The 16,592-nt window shown below is 40.2% G+C and overlaps 1 protein-coding gene across 1 annotated transcript in view; it reads right to left on the minus strand.

Annotated features, from left to right (window-relative positions):
• LOC122560428 (uncharacterized) overlaps positions 1 to 16,592 on the minus strand; it is a 200,925-nt gene that overhangs the window by 162,927 nt on the left and 21,406 nt on the right. The window contains exons 29-45 of the mRNA XM_087998069.1: positions 14,446 to 14,657; positions 13,773 to 13,867; positions 13,477 to 13,604; positions 11,773 to 11,925; positions 10,686 to 10,885; positions 8,802 to 8,890; positions 8,225 to 8,358; positions 7,645 to 7,769; positions 6,550 to 6,727; positions 5,670 to 5,882; positions 4,763 to 4,933; positions 4,439 to 4,576; positions 3,356 to 3,405; positions 2,980 to 3,100; positions 2,323 to 2,408; positions 1,412 to 1,541; positions 121 to 311 (exon numbers count right to left, since the gene is read on the minus strand). Of these exons, the coding sequence (XP_087854195.1) occupies positions 121 to 311; positions 1,412 to 1,541; positions 2,323 to 2,408; positions 2,980 to 3,100; positions 3,356 to 3,405; positions 4,439 to 4,576; positions 4,763 to 4,933; positions 5,670 to 5,882; positions 6,550 to 6,727; positions 7,645 to 7,769; positions 8,225 to 8,358; positions 8,802 to 8,890; positions 10,686 to 10,885; positions 11,773 to 11,925; positions 13,477 to 13,604; positions 13,773 to 13,867; positions 14,446 to 14,657 (2,414 nt within the window). The remainder of the gene's footprint in view (positions 1 to 120; positions 312 to 1,411; positions 1,542 to 2,322; positions 2,409 to 2,979; positions 3,101 to 3,355; positions 3,406 to 4,438; positions 4,577 to 4,762; positions 4,934 to 5,669; positions 5,883 to 6,549; positions 6,728 to 7,644; positions 7,770 to 8,224; positions 8,359 to 8,801; positions 8,891 to 10,685; positions 10,886 to 11,772; positions 11,926 to 13,476; positions 13,605 to 13,772; positions 13,868 to 14,445; positions 14,658 to 16,592) is intronic.

The raw sequence follows: 16,592 nt of genomic DNA on the forward strand, positions 1-16,592 counted from the left end.
GGGGTTTGTTGCAAAGTCAGTATCTGCATTCCCCTTACAAATTCACAGCATTATAAGTGGCATGAAATGGAGAAACGTGGGTGTAGTCTGTATGGAATTAGATGAACATTTCACACTCACCCGTATCTGCTAACTCCTCTCTTTAGGAGACCTTCAATGGCTTTCTTCTGATCGTCTGTATACGAGCGACATGTTTTCAATGGGTCCAAGATGGAAATATCAGATTCTGCGATGACGGATCCCTCGAGGTCACACACCAATTTACCCAGGATTGTCACACTCTCCTCTGTCAGATTCCTGACAGAAATTCCCTGAATGTTTGGAAACATGAGCAATTTCAGTTCAGCAGCATCACAAAGAAATATTCAGTTCAGCTTGAAGACTACAGAAGCTGCAGAAAGTAGCATGATGGTCATTTTCTTCACTTTGTCAGAGAGAGGTTTTCCTTTGACTCTGGGGTTCTCTATTTGCAGACACTGTAACCTCAGCAGAATGAACACACACTATACTGATACTGATGAACAGTGGAGTGTTCATTCATGTCCATAACTCCGACTGGATAACTTAGATATAAAACTCACTGGGAAATTCAAGATTATGAGAAACTGATTGAAGATCAGCTGCTCTTTTATTGCAAAATTTGTTTGGCTCTGTCATTGATGTGGCCTTATCGGCGAACATGGGAGAAAATGTACACACGGCCCAGTCGCTCAGAGAGGTAGACAGGGCATCAGGTCATTGCAGATAAATAACTAATTCCCAAAGTGCAGCACGAAGCATCGGAATGGAATATGTCTTCATTCCCAGAAGCCTTAGTCTCTCAGCTTCCCAGTACATGGGCTACGGCTCACAAACTACAAGAGATCTTCAGGAGCTTATCAGTTTATTGAAAAATTGGTATGTGTTGTCTGTCATGATGGTGTTTCTACGGCTGCTTAAGTAAGTCTTATTGTTGTCAGCTTCCCTTAACTCTATTTAAGCTACAGATATATTGAAAATGTAATGTGTACAGATATGTTGAAGGTGTATGTACAATCATGTCAGCTGCATCTCAGTTATACTTAGTGACAGTATTTCACTAACATAACGACATAACACCCTGAATGGTTTGTCCGACACTCGAACCAATGCACTGACGCAGAAAACTCAAAGTGAAGACAGACCGGTTTGAAAGGATTTAGCTTTAGTAAATAAAGGGAAGAAGGTTCGACCAACCAGCAGAGCTAGTAAAGAGAACAATGTTATCAGTGATTATATGTAACTATCATTTCGCCTTTAGTTTTATTGAAGAGTTAGCTCTCAAATGGCATGAGGCACCAATGGTCAGGTATTGCGCTTGAAATTACATGGTCACAAGGTACAACTGGCTTCTCTTAGCACTTTGTAAGACATATCAGCATGTCATCCTTACCAAACAGGTCCTGGCATTATATAATAGATTCCGTCTTCTGCTTGATTCTTTTCTCAAGATGTCAATGTTTGATTTCCCAACTAATTTGAAGAAAGTTTTGCAGTTGGGTGAATTCCTGAACTGTACAGAGCTACAAAAGTAAACAGAAGTTTATTCAGGTTACAGTGAGGAGAATGAACTGCATAATCAACAACAACTCCTGTGCTAATTCTCCCAGCTTCAGTCTATTTACAAGTGACAGCACAGACACAAATGCAGATTCTGCCAAATGAACATGCATACACTTCCTGCGCAGAGATTAATAGGGAACGATCACAGATTTTTTTCCAGCATCTCATTCTGAAATGTTAATTGATGGGAAAATATTAAATATTTCCATTGAAATGTTGCTGGCTCAATCAGCCTTGATATAATGGACACTATGTTTTGTTCTGGGTTCCTGTCTCGTTTCATTAAAACAGTTCATTCGCAGAGAAATTCATCAAGGATATGCCTAAAATTACAAACGCCATATCGAAACAATTGTTGAAAAAGACACCCATACAGGTCACCTCCACATGGACGGCTGAGACTGAGCAGAATTCAATGTCAATGCTGAGTGTTCTCTCATTTGCTGCCACTTTCCAGCTCCTTCCGTAACAATTGTGTCTCACACATGATAATGTAACTTCATCTTTCCCCTCCATTTATTGTCCCAGGGAAATGAAGACACCTATAGAGCTACCAGGACATGAGGAAATCTCACAGTTTTGAAAAATGGTCCAAAATCTGCCTCCTGCAGATGTTTGATAAATGGACTCTGGTTATATGTCTCTTGAAAGGCAAAAAGATCCTTCTACACCTGGGAAATAAGCATCACCAAAGGATATTCAAAAAGCAATCGTGGAACATTGCAATGGAATAGAACATACTTGAAGAATAGAAGAACATCCACAGGGAGGCTCTCTATGGCTGGTGTGGTTCCATTAGAAGTTAGTCTTGCAGACATGCAGCTCAACTGAAAAGAGAAACCAGCAAAACATGCTGAGAACAGAAACACAACAAATTGATGAAATTTCTCTCTCCTTACAATTTTGGCTCGATGTTGGCTAAATAGGGGAATTCTCTTTGGTTATGTTATCAGAACAGAAATCAGGTTATTTGCAACATCCAATACTGTACCGCCACACAAGCCAAACTTTGAACTCAAATCAGCTACTCACAGATTTCGGTCATTGAATATTTGGCTTAATTTCCATTTGAAAGTCCAGAACTTTTGTTAATATAAGTTAGTCTGACATTAGACAGGTGAATGGGAAACTCTCATTGACAGCAGCTTATGACACGCAGAAATCACAATTAGGTATTTGGTCAAAATTGATCATGCCTGCTTGTCATACATTTCCTTCATCCCTTGAAGGAAACATTTCTGATCTAAGTGCTGATCTTTGGGGCAGGACTTTCCAATCAGAGTTAGTTTGCACAACATGGTCATTTATTTGAGAACAATTAATCCATCTGTAACAATGGCCACTGTATGGTCATACACTCAAACTAGTCTCCAATGTGATTGCTGTGGAACATCTCACCTGACTTTCATCAAACCTGGCCCCTTTTCCCTTCATTGCTTGAACCAGCTGAAGAAATGTTGGAAAATTCAGGTCCTTGACTGCACCACAACTGAAGCCTTGAAGGACAGAAGGTGAGAATCTGAAATAGATCATGGAATCATTCATTAATTTCTAAACACTTCACTTCCTTCAAACTAAGGTACTGAGACAATATGAACAGTCAAAACAGACATGGATGTGGAATAAGGACTTTCAAATTGACATGATTATCTTACTTGTAGGAAGATTTCTATCAGATACATGTTCACAAATGGACAACACATCCTACAAATCATGGTGCAGACAGAACAATTATCAAGGAAACAGATATATATTGGTCAAGTTAATAGCTTACTCTTTAAAATTGTTGTTGTTTTTGACCACATTTTCAAAGAACACTGCAGCCTGTGGGAGAAAAGTATTGAGATCATTAATACACACAACCGAGTCTAAATAATCAACCGAACATTTGCTGGGTTAGCCAAAATGAAGTTAGATGAAAATGGAAGGTGAATGAAATGAGAAGGAGAAAGCACACGAAACCTGATGACCAACTAATGATTTTAAAAATGCTTGTGTTAAGGTGGAGAAATGTATGTTTAGACTGAAGCATTGTAACTCAGCAGTAATGGACTGAACTGCTCCAGTAATTCTGGTAAAGCTGATATTTTGTTTAAACACACACAGTGAATCAGATGTGACAATGTGAGTAACAGTTGCGTTTGTGATTGTCATGCTGTGTGAAATGCCATACGGATAACACGATACATACGAGTGATGAACACTGAGGACAAGCTCAAGTTTTACATCAAAAATCATAAAAGGCAAGAGATAGGTGTCTTTGCAAGGAGACATGAGCATGTCCTAATGAGTTGATTGATCAAACCTGTTGTGTGGAAAACATGACAAACTGTGATGTTGACTGTTGTCAAACTGCCCATTTGCTGGAGCCTGGATAGCGTCGAGCGTGCAAATGCAGACATTCTTTGTGAATACAATCTGCTTGACTCACAGTAAATCTTCAACTAGCTTGGAGAGGGACACTGATCAGTGAGTAGAAGTTCAGACAGAACAGGCTGATCACATATTCTGCTCTGATCTTTGAACAAGTCCATGTGAATGGGTAAACTTGTGATTGTAAGCATTGTATGGGCAAGATGTTTACAGTATTTGTTGCTGCATGTTTTGCTTTAATGAAGGACATTTATATATTCCATTGTTAGAATTTTTGGGGTTATTGAGATCCAGAGCAAACCAAATGGACCAGGCAAAATGGAAATATAATTCGACGGGACTTAAATGTTTTTGTTAACATTCACACAATCTGACCGAGGAAACGTGCTATATTAATCTTTAAATTAATGTACATTTGTCAATTGCACCGTATCTCTAACTCCCTCAGCATCATTACTGAGTGTCACAGAGTCAAAATGATTACCTGACTGGGAACCCACTGTTTGTTATTGACATCACCGAGGCCTAAGTTTGAGTTTAACAGCACAGGTGGGACCTCTTTGGCTAGAACAGATGGAATGGTCTTCACCGTTTGGACAGGTTCTTCTACGTTCCGCAACACCTGAGTTACAATGAAACAGAACAGGTCTTCAGCCCAGATATACAAAACCCTGTCAGCAATATCGGGAGGTGCAAGCAATCTTTACAGAAGAGAATTAAATTTTAAATAAGTGGACATGGCAGTCAAAAAGAAACTGGATTTTGGACCATTATTACTTCAACTGACTGTATAATCGATATCACTCACCTGCAGAACACATATGGTTTGTATTGGCTGTGGTGCTGTTCCAATATTCTCAACAAATGTTGGATTTGAGATTATGTTGATGAACACTTGAGGATTGATGTCTTGGAACACATCACTTGGAATGCCGGACACCAAGCTTCCTAGCCCCAGCAGGTTCTCGGGGTTATTAACCTAGTTAGAAAGCAGCAGTAAATCAAAAGCTGTCAATACACATTCAGAGGGTCAAGCCCGTTTCCTACCTTTCATGTCATATTACAAAATGTGGAATCCCAAACCATCAATTCTAAACACATCAACATTTCTCACAGCTCTCCCACATTTCAGCACAGCAATAAAAATGATTCTGCTCATTTAATAGGGTTTCTCGAATATTCGGGTTTCGGGCTGGGAATAAATCTGTTCTCAGCCACTTTGCAGATGTCGTCTTTAAAAAGAAATAAATAAAAGGTGCCAGAAATCCTTAAGTTCTCATCTTTTCCACTTTCTGCTCATATACCCAGCTGAAATACACAACTTTGTCTTCCCAATCGAGGGAAAACAGATTTGATGAACACTAACCTGTTTGTTTGATACATTATATCTTAAGTATTTGTGGATTGTGGGAGAATATTAAACTGGTGCTACTTCTATAACACAACTTCAAAAGGATTTTACAGGAAATTTCCATCCACCCAAGGACTCGAGATGGTTTCACAAAGCTACATACTTTAGTTGCCTCTCAATCATTTCAAAAGTCTGACAGCGGAACTGAATCCAAAACAAGGGGAAAAAAATTACCTCTAGTCACCAACCAACAAACTAATCTCCTCTCAAATGTCACAATGATCTGTTTCTCGACATTGATATTCAGCCATTTATGAATATAATGGAATATAATGCATTCATTTCAGATTTATCGAGCTCTTACCTGGAGGCCATTTCTGAGTAACCTGATGACAATCACATTGGCCTGGCCCACATTCCAGCCTCTGACTTTACTCAGGCTTGGCAGTGCATTCTGCAGAGTCTCCGCACCAATATTTCCAACCTGTGACACTGACAATCCAACAGCTGTTTGTCCCAGAGTATTCAAAGTGCTCACTGTGAAGTTGTTGATTTTTCTCACGATAGCTATTGAGGCCTGGAAAAAAGAAATTGAATAAGGAACATTAATACACTGTGTTCATCCTATTGAGGTTGCAGTAGTGCACCATCACTCTGGTCTCAATACTCAGTGCATTACTACATCAAAATACTGACAATTCACCAAACTCCAACTATAAATTCTGCTTCCATCCCGCACAAGCTGCCAGACCTACTGAGTTTCATCAACAATTTCAGTTTTTGGCTCAGTTCTCCAGCAACTGCAGTTCTTTGTTTTATTTTACACAAAAATACTTCTTCCATTTTTCACAATGACCAATTAAATACCATATTTGAATTAGATTTTAAACAAATATATATTTCAACCAAGTTTTTCGTAAACACAATTCATTTGTTATCAAAACAAAACACACTGAGTAAAGATGCAATCATTACTTTACACACACAGTCAGGAAGATAGAAGCATAAATGCTTTTCCCCATAAATATTCATGAACACACACAAAAAGACACTCTTCAAGAAGAGAAAAACGTTCTCTCTGCACAGGCTGGCTTCAATAAAAAATATTGAAGGCAACAGTATAAAGCACAGAGTCTCTCAATGCCCAACTTCTCCAAAACAATATTTAACATGAAGCATCTTTGTAACAATGTTCTTAAGATCATGCAGTTCAATGTTCTGCAGTCGATTATTTTCCCACGTACCCTGAGTTGTTCATCTGTTGGATCTACAACTGGTGCTGTTTCATTGGACGTGGTGTTTGGCTGTATGTTGAGTCCACAGACTTGGTTTATTATTGCTACTACAGACAAGACTTGCTGTGTGTCCAATGACTGAAGCAGATCAGTATCAGTAATGAAGCAAACCAGGGAGTTTGGCAGCCTGCAAAAGAGCATCAGTCACAAAGTGTATCAGTACCTTTCAATTCAGCTCACACTTGATCGATACATTAAGGTTTGCTCAAAGAGAAATTGTCATAGCATTTCACACTTTTGGGAATATCATCGTCTATTCCATCAACAAGGTTTCTATAATGTTCCTCAGCCTATTTCTACAGAAAATTAATTCCTTTTATTTCCAAGTTGAAAGAACTTGTTTCCACACAGAGATGAGGAACTCTCTCGAGGGAAAAACTCAGCAGGTCTGGCAGTATCTGTAAGGAGGGAAAAGAGCTGATGTTTCAAGTCTAACTGACCCTTTCTCAAAGCTTTGACTAAGGGTCAAACTCGAAACATCAGCTCTTTTCCCTCCTTACCAATGCTGCCAGACCTGCTGAGATTTTACAGCATTTTCTCTTTTGGTTTCAGATTCCAGCATCCGCAGTAATTTGCTTTTATGAGGAACTCTCCTTCTCTCCGGCCCTTTTTCACTCATTGCGATCAGTAATTTGAATATTTACTATTTGAATATCACTGGCACAACCAGCCTCAGGTCCCAACATCTGCAAGGATTCACTGCTCACTAACTGGGAGAGTTGGTTTTAACCCTTAAATTATTAAGTTCTAAACTGCCTTCTTATTAAACAAAGTTCAAACAATTAATAACTTTATCCAAATCTGGCTGACCATTTCACAGAACTGACAGGTCTTCAGGCTTTATCTCCCCCATACCAACCCAACTTCACCTTTCGGCCTCTGACAGACTTGTTCCAAATTGCCAACACCGCTCCTTCTCCACATGCCTGCTCAAATATCTGACTGTGCATATTCTCTGCATTTGGTTCAGTTCCAAAAGGATTCTGTCCTCAACCTACCCATGCAAAATCAATGTTGGGAAAATAAGCATCATCTCAGATATACCTTGAAACGTTGACATTCGGATTGTTGGCAAGCAGCAATCGGAGGTAGAACTTTGAAACTTCAGTGGATAGTGTCAGATTGTCCAGAAGTGCCAGGTTTTCAGAATCTACCACAAATTCTTGAAGCTGTGCAAAGATTGGAAGGTATTTAACTGTTAGCCCCAATGATTCAGTGTTCTTTCACATTTTAAATAATGAAATGTTCTGGCTTGTGTAGCTGCAAGCCACAATCACTGCGAACATAATTGGCACCAAATGCACACAGTGTCATCACTGGCAAATTCTCAGTGTAAAAGCCAGTAGGAATCAAAATTCACTTTTAGATGAATCGCAAGTTGACAATTCATCTTTCAAGTTGCACGACTTCCTCAGCCACGATCTCAAATAGGCTGATTCATTATCAGTGTGATACTAGACTAAAACTTGGAATTACAGCTGCTGGAAGCAAGCTCCTATATTACCAAACATATTGGAATGTATTGGTCAAGCAATTGGATGTTAACCTAACTGGATTTTTGAGTAAAGGTCTGTTTCCCAGAGAACACAATCATTCACATAAGATTAAGAAGGGTAATACACACCTGTGTTTCATTATCAAAGAAAGATTGAAGATCACTCAGTGAAATTTGGTTCATATATAATCCCAGATATTGAGCAAACCAGGCAGTGGAGTTCAGGACTGGATCATTCACATCATAGCATTTGGGTTTGGGACCTGTTATGCAAAAAAAAACTCCACATCAACTCTGAGTAAAACGGAGAGCTATACTTTTGAAAACATGTTACAAACTCTTCACCGGTACTGCTGACAATAGAGATTCTCAGCTTTCTCCTCCAGAATCAATGTAAAGTTTAAAACAATCTTTCTTCCTTCCTCATTTTAGTGACTCTCAGTGGGGTATAGATCCATAGCTGTCTGCAGCCTCACACCATTCTGTCGTTTATCACGTATGAACCCAAACAGGGTGCACTGTTGGCATCCTGGCTGCTCCTGTAATTCTCTACTCACCATCCATCACCTCAGGTGTAGGTCTCAGTAAAGGTCTCTGGATATTAATAGGCTGCAACAACCCTGGCTGAGTTTTCAATTCCCTTGAATCAGACAAATAATAATCTGCTTATTTCAAAGCCATTGAACCAAATGTATGTTAATGTCACCTTGTTGCAGATAAGCTTTGATGCCATTGTAGATTTCCTTCTGCTTGTTTGAGGTAAAATCCCTATAACGAGCACTCAGAGTTCGCACACTAAGGATAAAATACAACAACATTTCAGAATTTCATCTTCAGATAGACTTCAATTCCACAGAGTAACGTTAAAACAATGCATTGGAAAATGGAAGGTCTCATAACTGTACAACAAAAAGCAAGCCGCAACCTACAAGCTTTGTGAATTAAATAAAAAGGAAAGCAAACTTTGTTTAACCCAGGATCCTATGAACCAGCACTCTTGAGAAACCAGCAAAAATTAGATACTTGAAACACCAGAACTTTAGTGTGTTATTGCAATTTCACAATATCTGGGCAATAATTTCAGGGTGTGAGTGAAAATGATCAGGCCGATAGGTTTAATTTGAGGCAAAGTTGCATTACTATTTGAGTGATTTATGCTGCAAATAAAGTATAACAGAGATGTGCAAACTCCTGCATTACATTTCTACTACTTAGTGTGTCGCTATACATTGATTCTGTAGCTCTCTTTATCAACCAGATTATGAGGTCAACTGGGAGAAAGTGAGGACTGCAGATGCTGGAGATCAGAGTTCAGAGTGTGGTGCTGGAAAAGCACAGCAGGTCAGACAGCATCCATGGAGCAGGAGAATTGATGTTTCAGGCATAAGCCCATCTTAAGCACATATGTGATCAACTGACGCACTTCTGGTCCCACAGCTGCCTGTTAATAAAAGGTTTGCTGTATGTCTAATATTATTCTTTGTGCACTTTAATCTACTATGCCATGGTCTGCATGAAATATAGAGATTAAAAGGAAATTTAGTTCAAGGCTTTTGCATTTTGTCCTGCTCGGATTATGAAGAATGATACAAATCAGTTCTGAATTTAGGAATGGAGGATTAGGTAACTATCCAGAAATCATGCAGTATAATTTACCGGAGTATTTGTTTTCACTTCTACAACATGAGCTCCCTAAAGCCTGATTTTTGAAGTGTTAAAGCTGATGTCTTAGATGATAGTATTAATGCTAATAAAACAAAGAAAACAAGAAGTCTAACATGTTTGTGCAGCTGTGCAAGACCACACATGTGTCTGTGTGTGCATCTGTGTGTCTTCATTCATTTCATAAAGAACAAAAATAATGCAGACTTTGGAAATATGAAACAAAAACAGAAAATGCTGGAAAAATCAGAAGGTCTGGCAGTATCATTGCAAAGAGAAAGATAGTTAATGTTTCAGTTCAATGAAGTCATCCGTGATATGTTGCTGGACAAGGTGCTGAGGAGGGAAAATTACATGGGAGTATGTTTCATGGAACAGTGCCTTAGCGAGATTGCAAACCCATCTGAATCATCTTGCCTTTTTTAAACTATCCCCATTGCCCTCACTCCTTACTGAATGTGGTCCACTGCACTGGACAAATGAGCATCAACGCAAGCTCGAAGAACGTGTTTTGTCATCCAATTGTACACATCACAGCATTCTGCACTCAACACTGAGGCTAAAAACTTGACACCATAGTCTTTAGTCCATTTCTGTTTTGTGTCTTTCTTTCTAGTCGCTTGGTAATTTCTCACATTCTTTCTGCACCAATTTTATTCTGAATTATGCTTCAGTTCTGATGAAAGGACACAGAGCTGAAATGTGAACTCAGCATGTTGTGCTTTCATCTCCCATCCCCTTCATGTACACAATAGCTGCACGGACATTCAATGGTCTTGGTCATGTCAAGAATGCCATTTCTCAGACTTTCATCTGCAGCACTCTGCTGACATTATGAGCTCTCTAATCCAGGGGAACAATTGACATGGGGCATGATAGAAATTCCCTGCTCTGAGAATATATTCAGAACAAGTTTGACTGAGCTTACATTTTCCTGTAGGAAAGGCAGCCAACTCTCAACGTGTTGTTGGAAGACAAAAGCCGGGTGGTGATGAATGGAAGATATGGAGATAGTCTGACATTAAGCCATTCATTCTTCTCTGTGTCATTAAGTACAGGAAGGTTGTTGATGAACTGAGGCCACAGACCCTCTATGATGGCAGCTCGATTAGCAGTTGGCAGATTACCCTGCAAAAGGGAAAAGGAAATAAAACTGAATGCTGCAAACACAAGATGTTGTCAAATATTTCCTCATTGTGATTCTACCATTGGATCCAGTCATGAAGATTAGCTTTCCTGAAGTGAAGATTAAGATTGAACACTGCTTACAACCACAATTAGACTTCTGAGGAAAGAAAGGCGTTGCATTCTGATTCTGAAATCAAACAGAAGGTAAATCTAATCACCACACTCTGTGATAGTGGATTCCATAGCATTGGACAAAAGTAATTGTTCTTCATCTCTGCTGAAAGATCACTACTACTTGGGCTCAAACTATGATCTCTCATTTTAAGTTGCTCCACAAGAGGACACATCTTCTTTTAATTCCCTTATACCTCAATTAGATATCCTCTCAGCCTTCTAAACTCAAGAGGGTACAGATAGAAACTGCTCCCTCTTTCTTCAGAAGACATACTCCATATATCTGGAATCAATCCACTGAACCCACTCTGAACTGCCTCCAATGCAAATATATCCTTCGACAAATAAGGGTGGGAAAATTGCATCCAACACATGAGGTGAGGATTCACTCATGCCTTCTACACTTGCAGCAATGTTTCTCTATTTTATGCTCTATTTCTTCCAATATTCCTTTCACAATGAATGCAAACATTCTATTTGGCTTCCTTCTCACCTGCTGTAACTCCACACTAGTTTTCTGCAATATGAGGACACCCTGATTCCTCTGCAATGAAGCACTCAGAAGTTAAACAATGAGTTCCATTTCTATTCTTTCGACTAAAATGGTTAATCTCATACTCAACCAAGTTCATTTCTAACTCCCACCTTTAGGCCTATTCACAGAACCTGTCCATATCCACCTGTATATTTCTTATTTCTTTCTTGCAACTTACTCGGGTTTGTCGATTGAATTCATCCACAAAGACAGCCAGGTACTGAATGGGTTGGATACGGAGTAAGATCGCAGTCAGAATATTGTTGTTGTCAATGAAGCCAGGCATACTCAGAACATCAGCCACATCCCTGGGGTCAGTGACATTCAATACCTGAAAAACCAAACACAGTTCATCGTTTCATTCAGATAACCAGGAGCAGGTTGTGCACTGCAATCAAATGCACAAATTAAATCAAACTAAGTTTGCAAAACATTATGGAAAGCCAATAATTTGGAAGCTTGTCTCCTAAATGCTCAGACTCTCTCCACCGTCTCAATAGCACAAGTGAGGGTTGTGAAGGAATACTCTTCACTTCCCTGGATGAGTGCAGCTCCAATATGACTCAAGAAACTCAACACAAAGAGGACAAAGCAGCCCACTTGATTGACACGCCATACGCCATCTTCAACAGTTGTTCCCTTCGCAAGGCAGAGTGGCAGCAGTGTGTTCCATCTTCAATATTCACCGCAGCAACTCACCCCACGCTGCTGCGCATGAACCTTTTCAACCCACCAGCTACACCACTTCAAAGGACAAGTGCGGCAGTCACATGGGAGTATAACACCTCAGTGCCACATTATTCAAACGAAGCTTATAAGTCGCTTTGTCAGGAATATTGCCCATGTTTTACCTTCACTTTTATAACACCCATTGGAAAAAATGGAAACCTTACTTTACTTTTCTCAGTTTGAAACTTTTCATAAACCTACCTTAGACAGCTTCATATGTCTCTCTACATCTCGAAACAGCAGCAAAAAATGACAAAAGGCAAGTTAAAGATAGAATCTATCTGACAACTCCTGCCCTAAGCTGTGCTCAGAAATAAATCAGCTTCTGATCATATGGATTGTAAGCTGGAGGCGGACAAGCCAGCAAGGGTTATTCTGTCATTGAGAATAATTGTACTGCATTCCTTGGAATCTTCAGCAAAAACAGAGAGCCCATCAGTTACACAATGATCGCTGACATGAGCAGGGCTGGGCAGATGGTGGCGCTGTGTGGGCAGTGGGGCTTGGGCAGATATTGACATTGTATGTAATGTCCTATGGCCATTGGCGAGAGGGATTTAGAAAAGTCCCTGACACAGCGTAAGCTCCAAGGCTCTACAAACAGGCTCCTCCAGCAGGGCCTGACAATTGAAAGTGGTTGCCAGACAGTTATCTTCGCAATTTCAATGAGGTACGACACTCCGTGTATTAAACCATCCATAACTGTCACGGATTATAGAGCTTTTCTGTTTATTTCATGGATGTACTATATCTAAACTGCTTGCGTTTTCATTAATTAACAAACTATCTTAAATTCCTGAGGAATGATTAACTGCCAAAATACAGAACTAAGGGTCCAAATACAAAACTCGTACACCAATTCCTCTCAGGCTTCAAACAAAACAAAGACACACGTTATGACTCTCCAGGTAAATGCGATTACTGTAGTTCGATATTTGTTGGTTTGCATTAACATGGTGGGACAAAGGGCCTGTTTCTATGTTGTCGAACTCTGTAATTGTAATAGAGAAGGATACACTCACACAGCTCTACTGTCAGACTAAACTTGACAGTCATTGTAGCTGCTACTGTCATGTCAGATAAATAATATTGACCAGGAAACCCAGAGAGCCATCTGCATCCCACCCCAGAACAGAAATCATTTTGCTTTTACCTCATCAACACGATTGGAAGGAAGCAGAAAAATTGCTTCTGACAGAGTCAGCAACTCGCGAAATCTTTGGAAGTTGACGTCCAAGTACAGAACAAAACTGTTGTTTTCATAACAGCGAAGTTGGAATTCTGGGAGAAAAACAAAACATATTTGCAAATGTAAATGTCAACTTCTCATCAATTCTAACCAGGTGAGACATAATTACAAATCAGGAGAACACACCTTGAGTTAATTAGCACCAAGTCTCTGGAATCAGAACTTCATTTACTGTTCTGTTGACTCACAACTTGATTTACCTGAAGCGTTGAGGTAACCAAGAATCCAGACTCTCAGCACAGTCGCTCTTGTTCCACGTGGCATATCCCTGAATCCATTGCTCAGGCCTTTGGTGCTGGATGAAGAAACATTTACAACGTTAATTCTGAGATATTAAATCTACTGTTGGCTTTAAACTGTCAAGAGAACAATTTCAGAATTCCTCCCTAACAACAGTCGATGTTCAGCTCTACTGTCAGTCAATCCAAGCTGTTTCCAGTGTCTATATTATAGAAATGAACCTTTCATAATGATCATCACCAAAACAGGTTGATAAATGTCTTCTCGTTAAATGACTACCTCCTTCTTCAGATGGTCTAATTCCGAGTGCAGTGCAATTCCATCAGTTATTTTCTCATACCTCAGGTGACTGAGAAAGCCTTGAGAGTTGCAACATTTCAATGAGTTCCAAGATCTTACTGTATTTGTAATTACAATGATAAAACACATGAGTTTCTGTCTAGAAGCAGTGACACACTGATAGTCACCATTCCCTGGTCCTGATGTGAGCATGGTTCTTCAGATTCACCACCATGTGATCCTTTAAATCACATGTGCTCCCTTGCCATTTATAGTTAAATAGATTTGCTGTAGGTCATTGTTATAATTAAACACAAGGAAATAAATTATTGTAATAGAGAAGGATACACTCACACAGCTTGGAAACCATCACAGGTTATGTTCCTCATCAGGAGGCGGTTCAGCACTGACTGGGAAATACCAGCAATGAAAGGCCTCAGTCTCTCCTGGAACCATTTCCTCAGGAAATCTGCATTGGTTAAGTTTTCATTGGTCTTCACAACCTCCCACAGAGCATTCATGAACGTGATCTTTGCCATCAATGGAATCAATGATGTGTTCAGGGTCTGAAACAAGCAATAACATGTGTTTAAGTTTAGTTACCAAGAAGATTCATACCACATTCCAGGAACAGCTTCAAAGCTCAGATGCTACTCAGTAATGCACCAATCCATGGAGTAGGGAAGATCAATGCCTCAAACAACTATTATAGTGCTCGGCAGCAGTTAAGAGCATACAGCTTTAGACTAACAAACAGTCACATGGCAAGAGATCCAGGACATTCAGTAGGGAAAAGGGGACACTTCCTTGGATTCATTCCCCAAGACAGAAATTGACATGTGCAGAAATTAAAAGAGGGAACGTGTTGCTGTGACTGTCATGAGGTCAGCCAGCAGGAAGTCAGAAATAGGAGCCACAGGCTGGAGCCTGGAATGGGAGCAGAGCGAGCATGTCCCGAATCTCGGAAGTGGAGCTTTGCGTGGGAACAGTGCAAGCCCAGGCTGGCCAGGGGCACGAGTTCCAGAGGTGGATTGTGGGCTGGAGCCTGATGTGTGGAAGCAGCGAGGCCTCGTGCTCTGATGTCTGGAAGGTATGGATTCAGTGAAAAACAACTCGAACATTAGCATTTTTAAAGATCTCTTTATTATCATTCTAGACTTTTTAAACTTTGTGTTTCCATGCTTCTCTTTTTTAAAATATTTTAATTCTGTAACAACACTTAAACTATCTGAACCGAGGTACCCTGTACCTAAGATGACACCAAGAGACATTACAAAGCTTTCACTGTACTCACTGTCAAAGGCTATGTCTTTGTAAATAATGGGTGACTGGTGGTGGGATGCCAGACTCTAAAGGGTTATTTCACATGTGGGGCAGTGATATCATTCCTATCTCTGAGACAGAGGACCTGGGTTCAGTCCCACCTACTCAACAGCTATACCACAATATCTCTGAACATGTTGATCAGAAAATAGGTGGAAATTTTAAAATCTACATCAAAGCTGAAAAGGCCCAGAATCCATGGGGTTTCCCATCATACTGACTGCACAGCGGTAGGAAGTGGGCTGTAGTTTAGGTTCCTGGGACACTGGGATGAGCTGTGGAAGCATGGCACCTGTACAAGCCTGATGGGTTGAATCTGACCAGAACTGGGATTGAGTTCCTTGTGCAGCGTTTTGTTGGTGTTGGGTTTTAAACTGACTCAATAGCAGTGAGGCAGCCAGGAGAGAATATTGGCAAGTAACACCAGAGTGCAGGAAACTGAGAGAGGTAGATAGCCCGAAAATAGAGAAGAATAAGTTAACAGATGGTGTCGGAGAAAAGGAGCAGATATGGAAATCCACAACAGCATCGCTCTGCATGTATGAGAAAATAGTGAGTCTATGGTCAATTGGGGAGTTATGGTCAATTGGGGAGTTACGGTCAATTGGGGAGTTACGGTCAATTGGGGAGTTACGGTCAATTGGGGAGTTACGGTCAATTGGGGAGTTACGGTCAAAAATTGCCACATGGGAACAGGAATACTGCAGCAATAACAGAGAGCTGGCTGGAGAAACAGGAGGTCTAAGTGTGAAATATAGGAGGTGACAAAGCATTCAGAAAAGATGGGAAAGGAAGAAAGGTAGAGCAATGGGGTTTTTGATTAGAGAGCATTGCAGCACTGGAGAAAGAGGACATTTCAGAATGTTCAAGGACAGAACTGATTTGCCGATGGGAAGGAATGAGAAGGATGCAATAACAGTTACAGAGAGGTGTAAATGCCACCAGCACATTTATACTGGGGGTGGGGGCTTTAAGTCCATGTGTCTTCTCAGGAATAGTGGCAATTTAAGGAACACAGAAGGCAAGCTGTCCGAGATTGTGTTCATAAAAATTTCCCACATCACCATACGTCTAACACAACAAGAAAGGAGGCTGTTTCTCAAGAATACATTGGATCAAGTAGATTGAGTGATAATGGAGGAACATGTGGAGGACATAGATTGTTATATTTTTACAGC

Source organism: Chiloscyllium plagiosum, unplaced genomic scaffold (assembly GCF_037043375.1).
Source record: "Chiloscyllium plagiosum isolate Xiang-an unplaced genomic scaffold, Cpla_swu_hap1 HiC_scaffold_20, whole genome shotgun sequence".
Lineage (NCBI taxonomy): Eukaryota > Metazoa > Chordata > Chondrichthyes > Orectolobiformes > Hemiscylliidae > Chiloscyllium > Chiloscyllium plagiosum.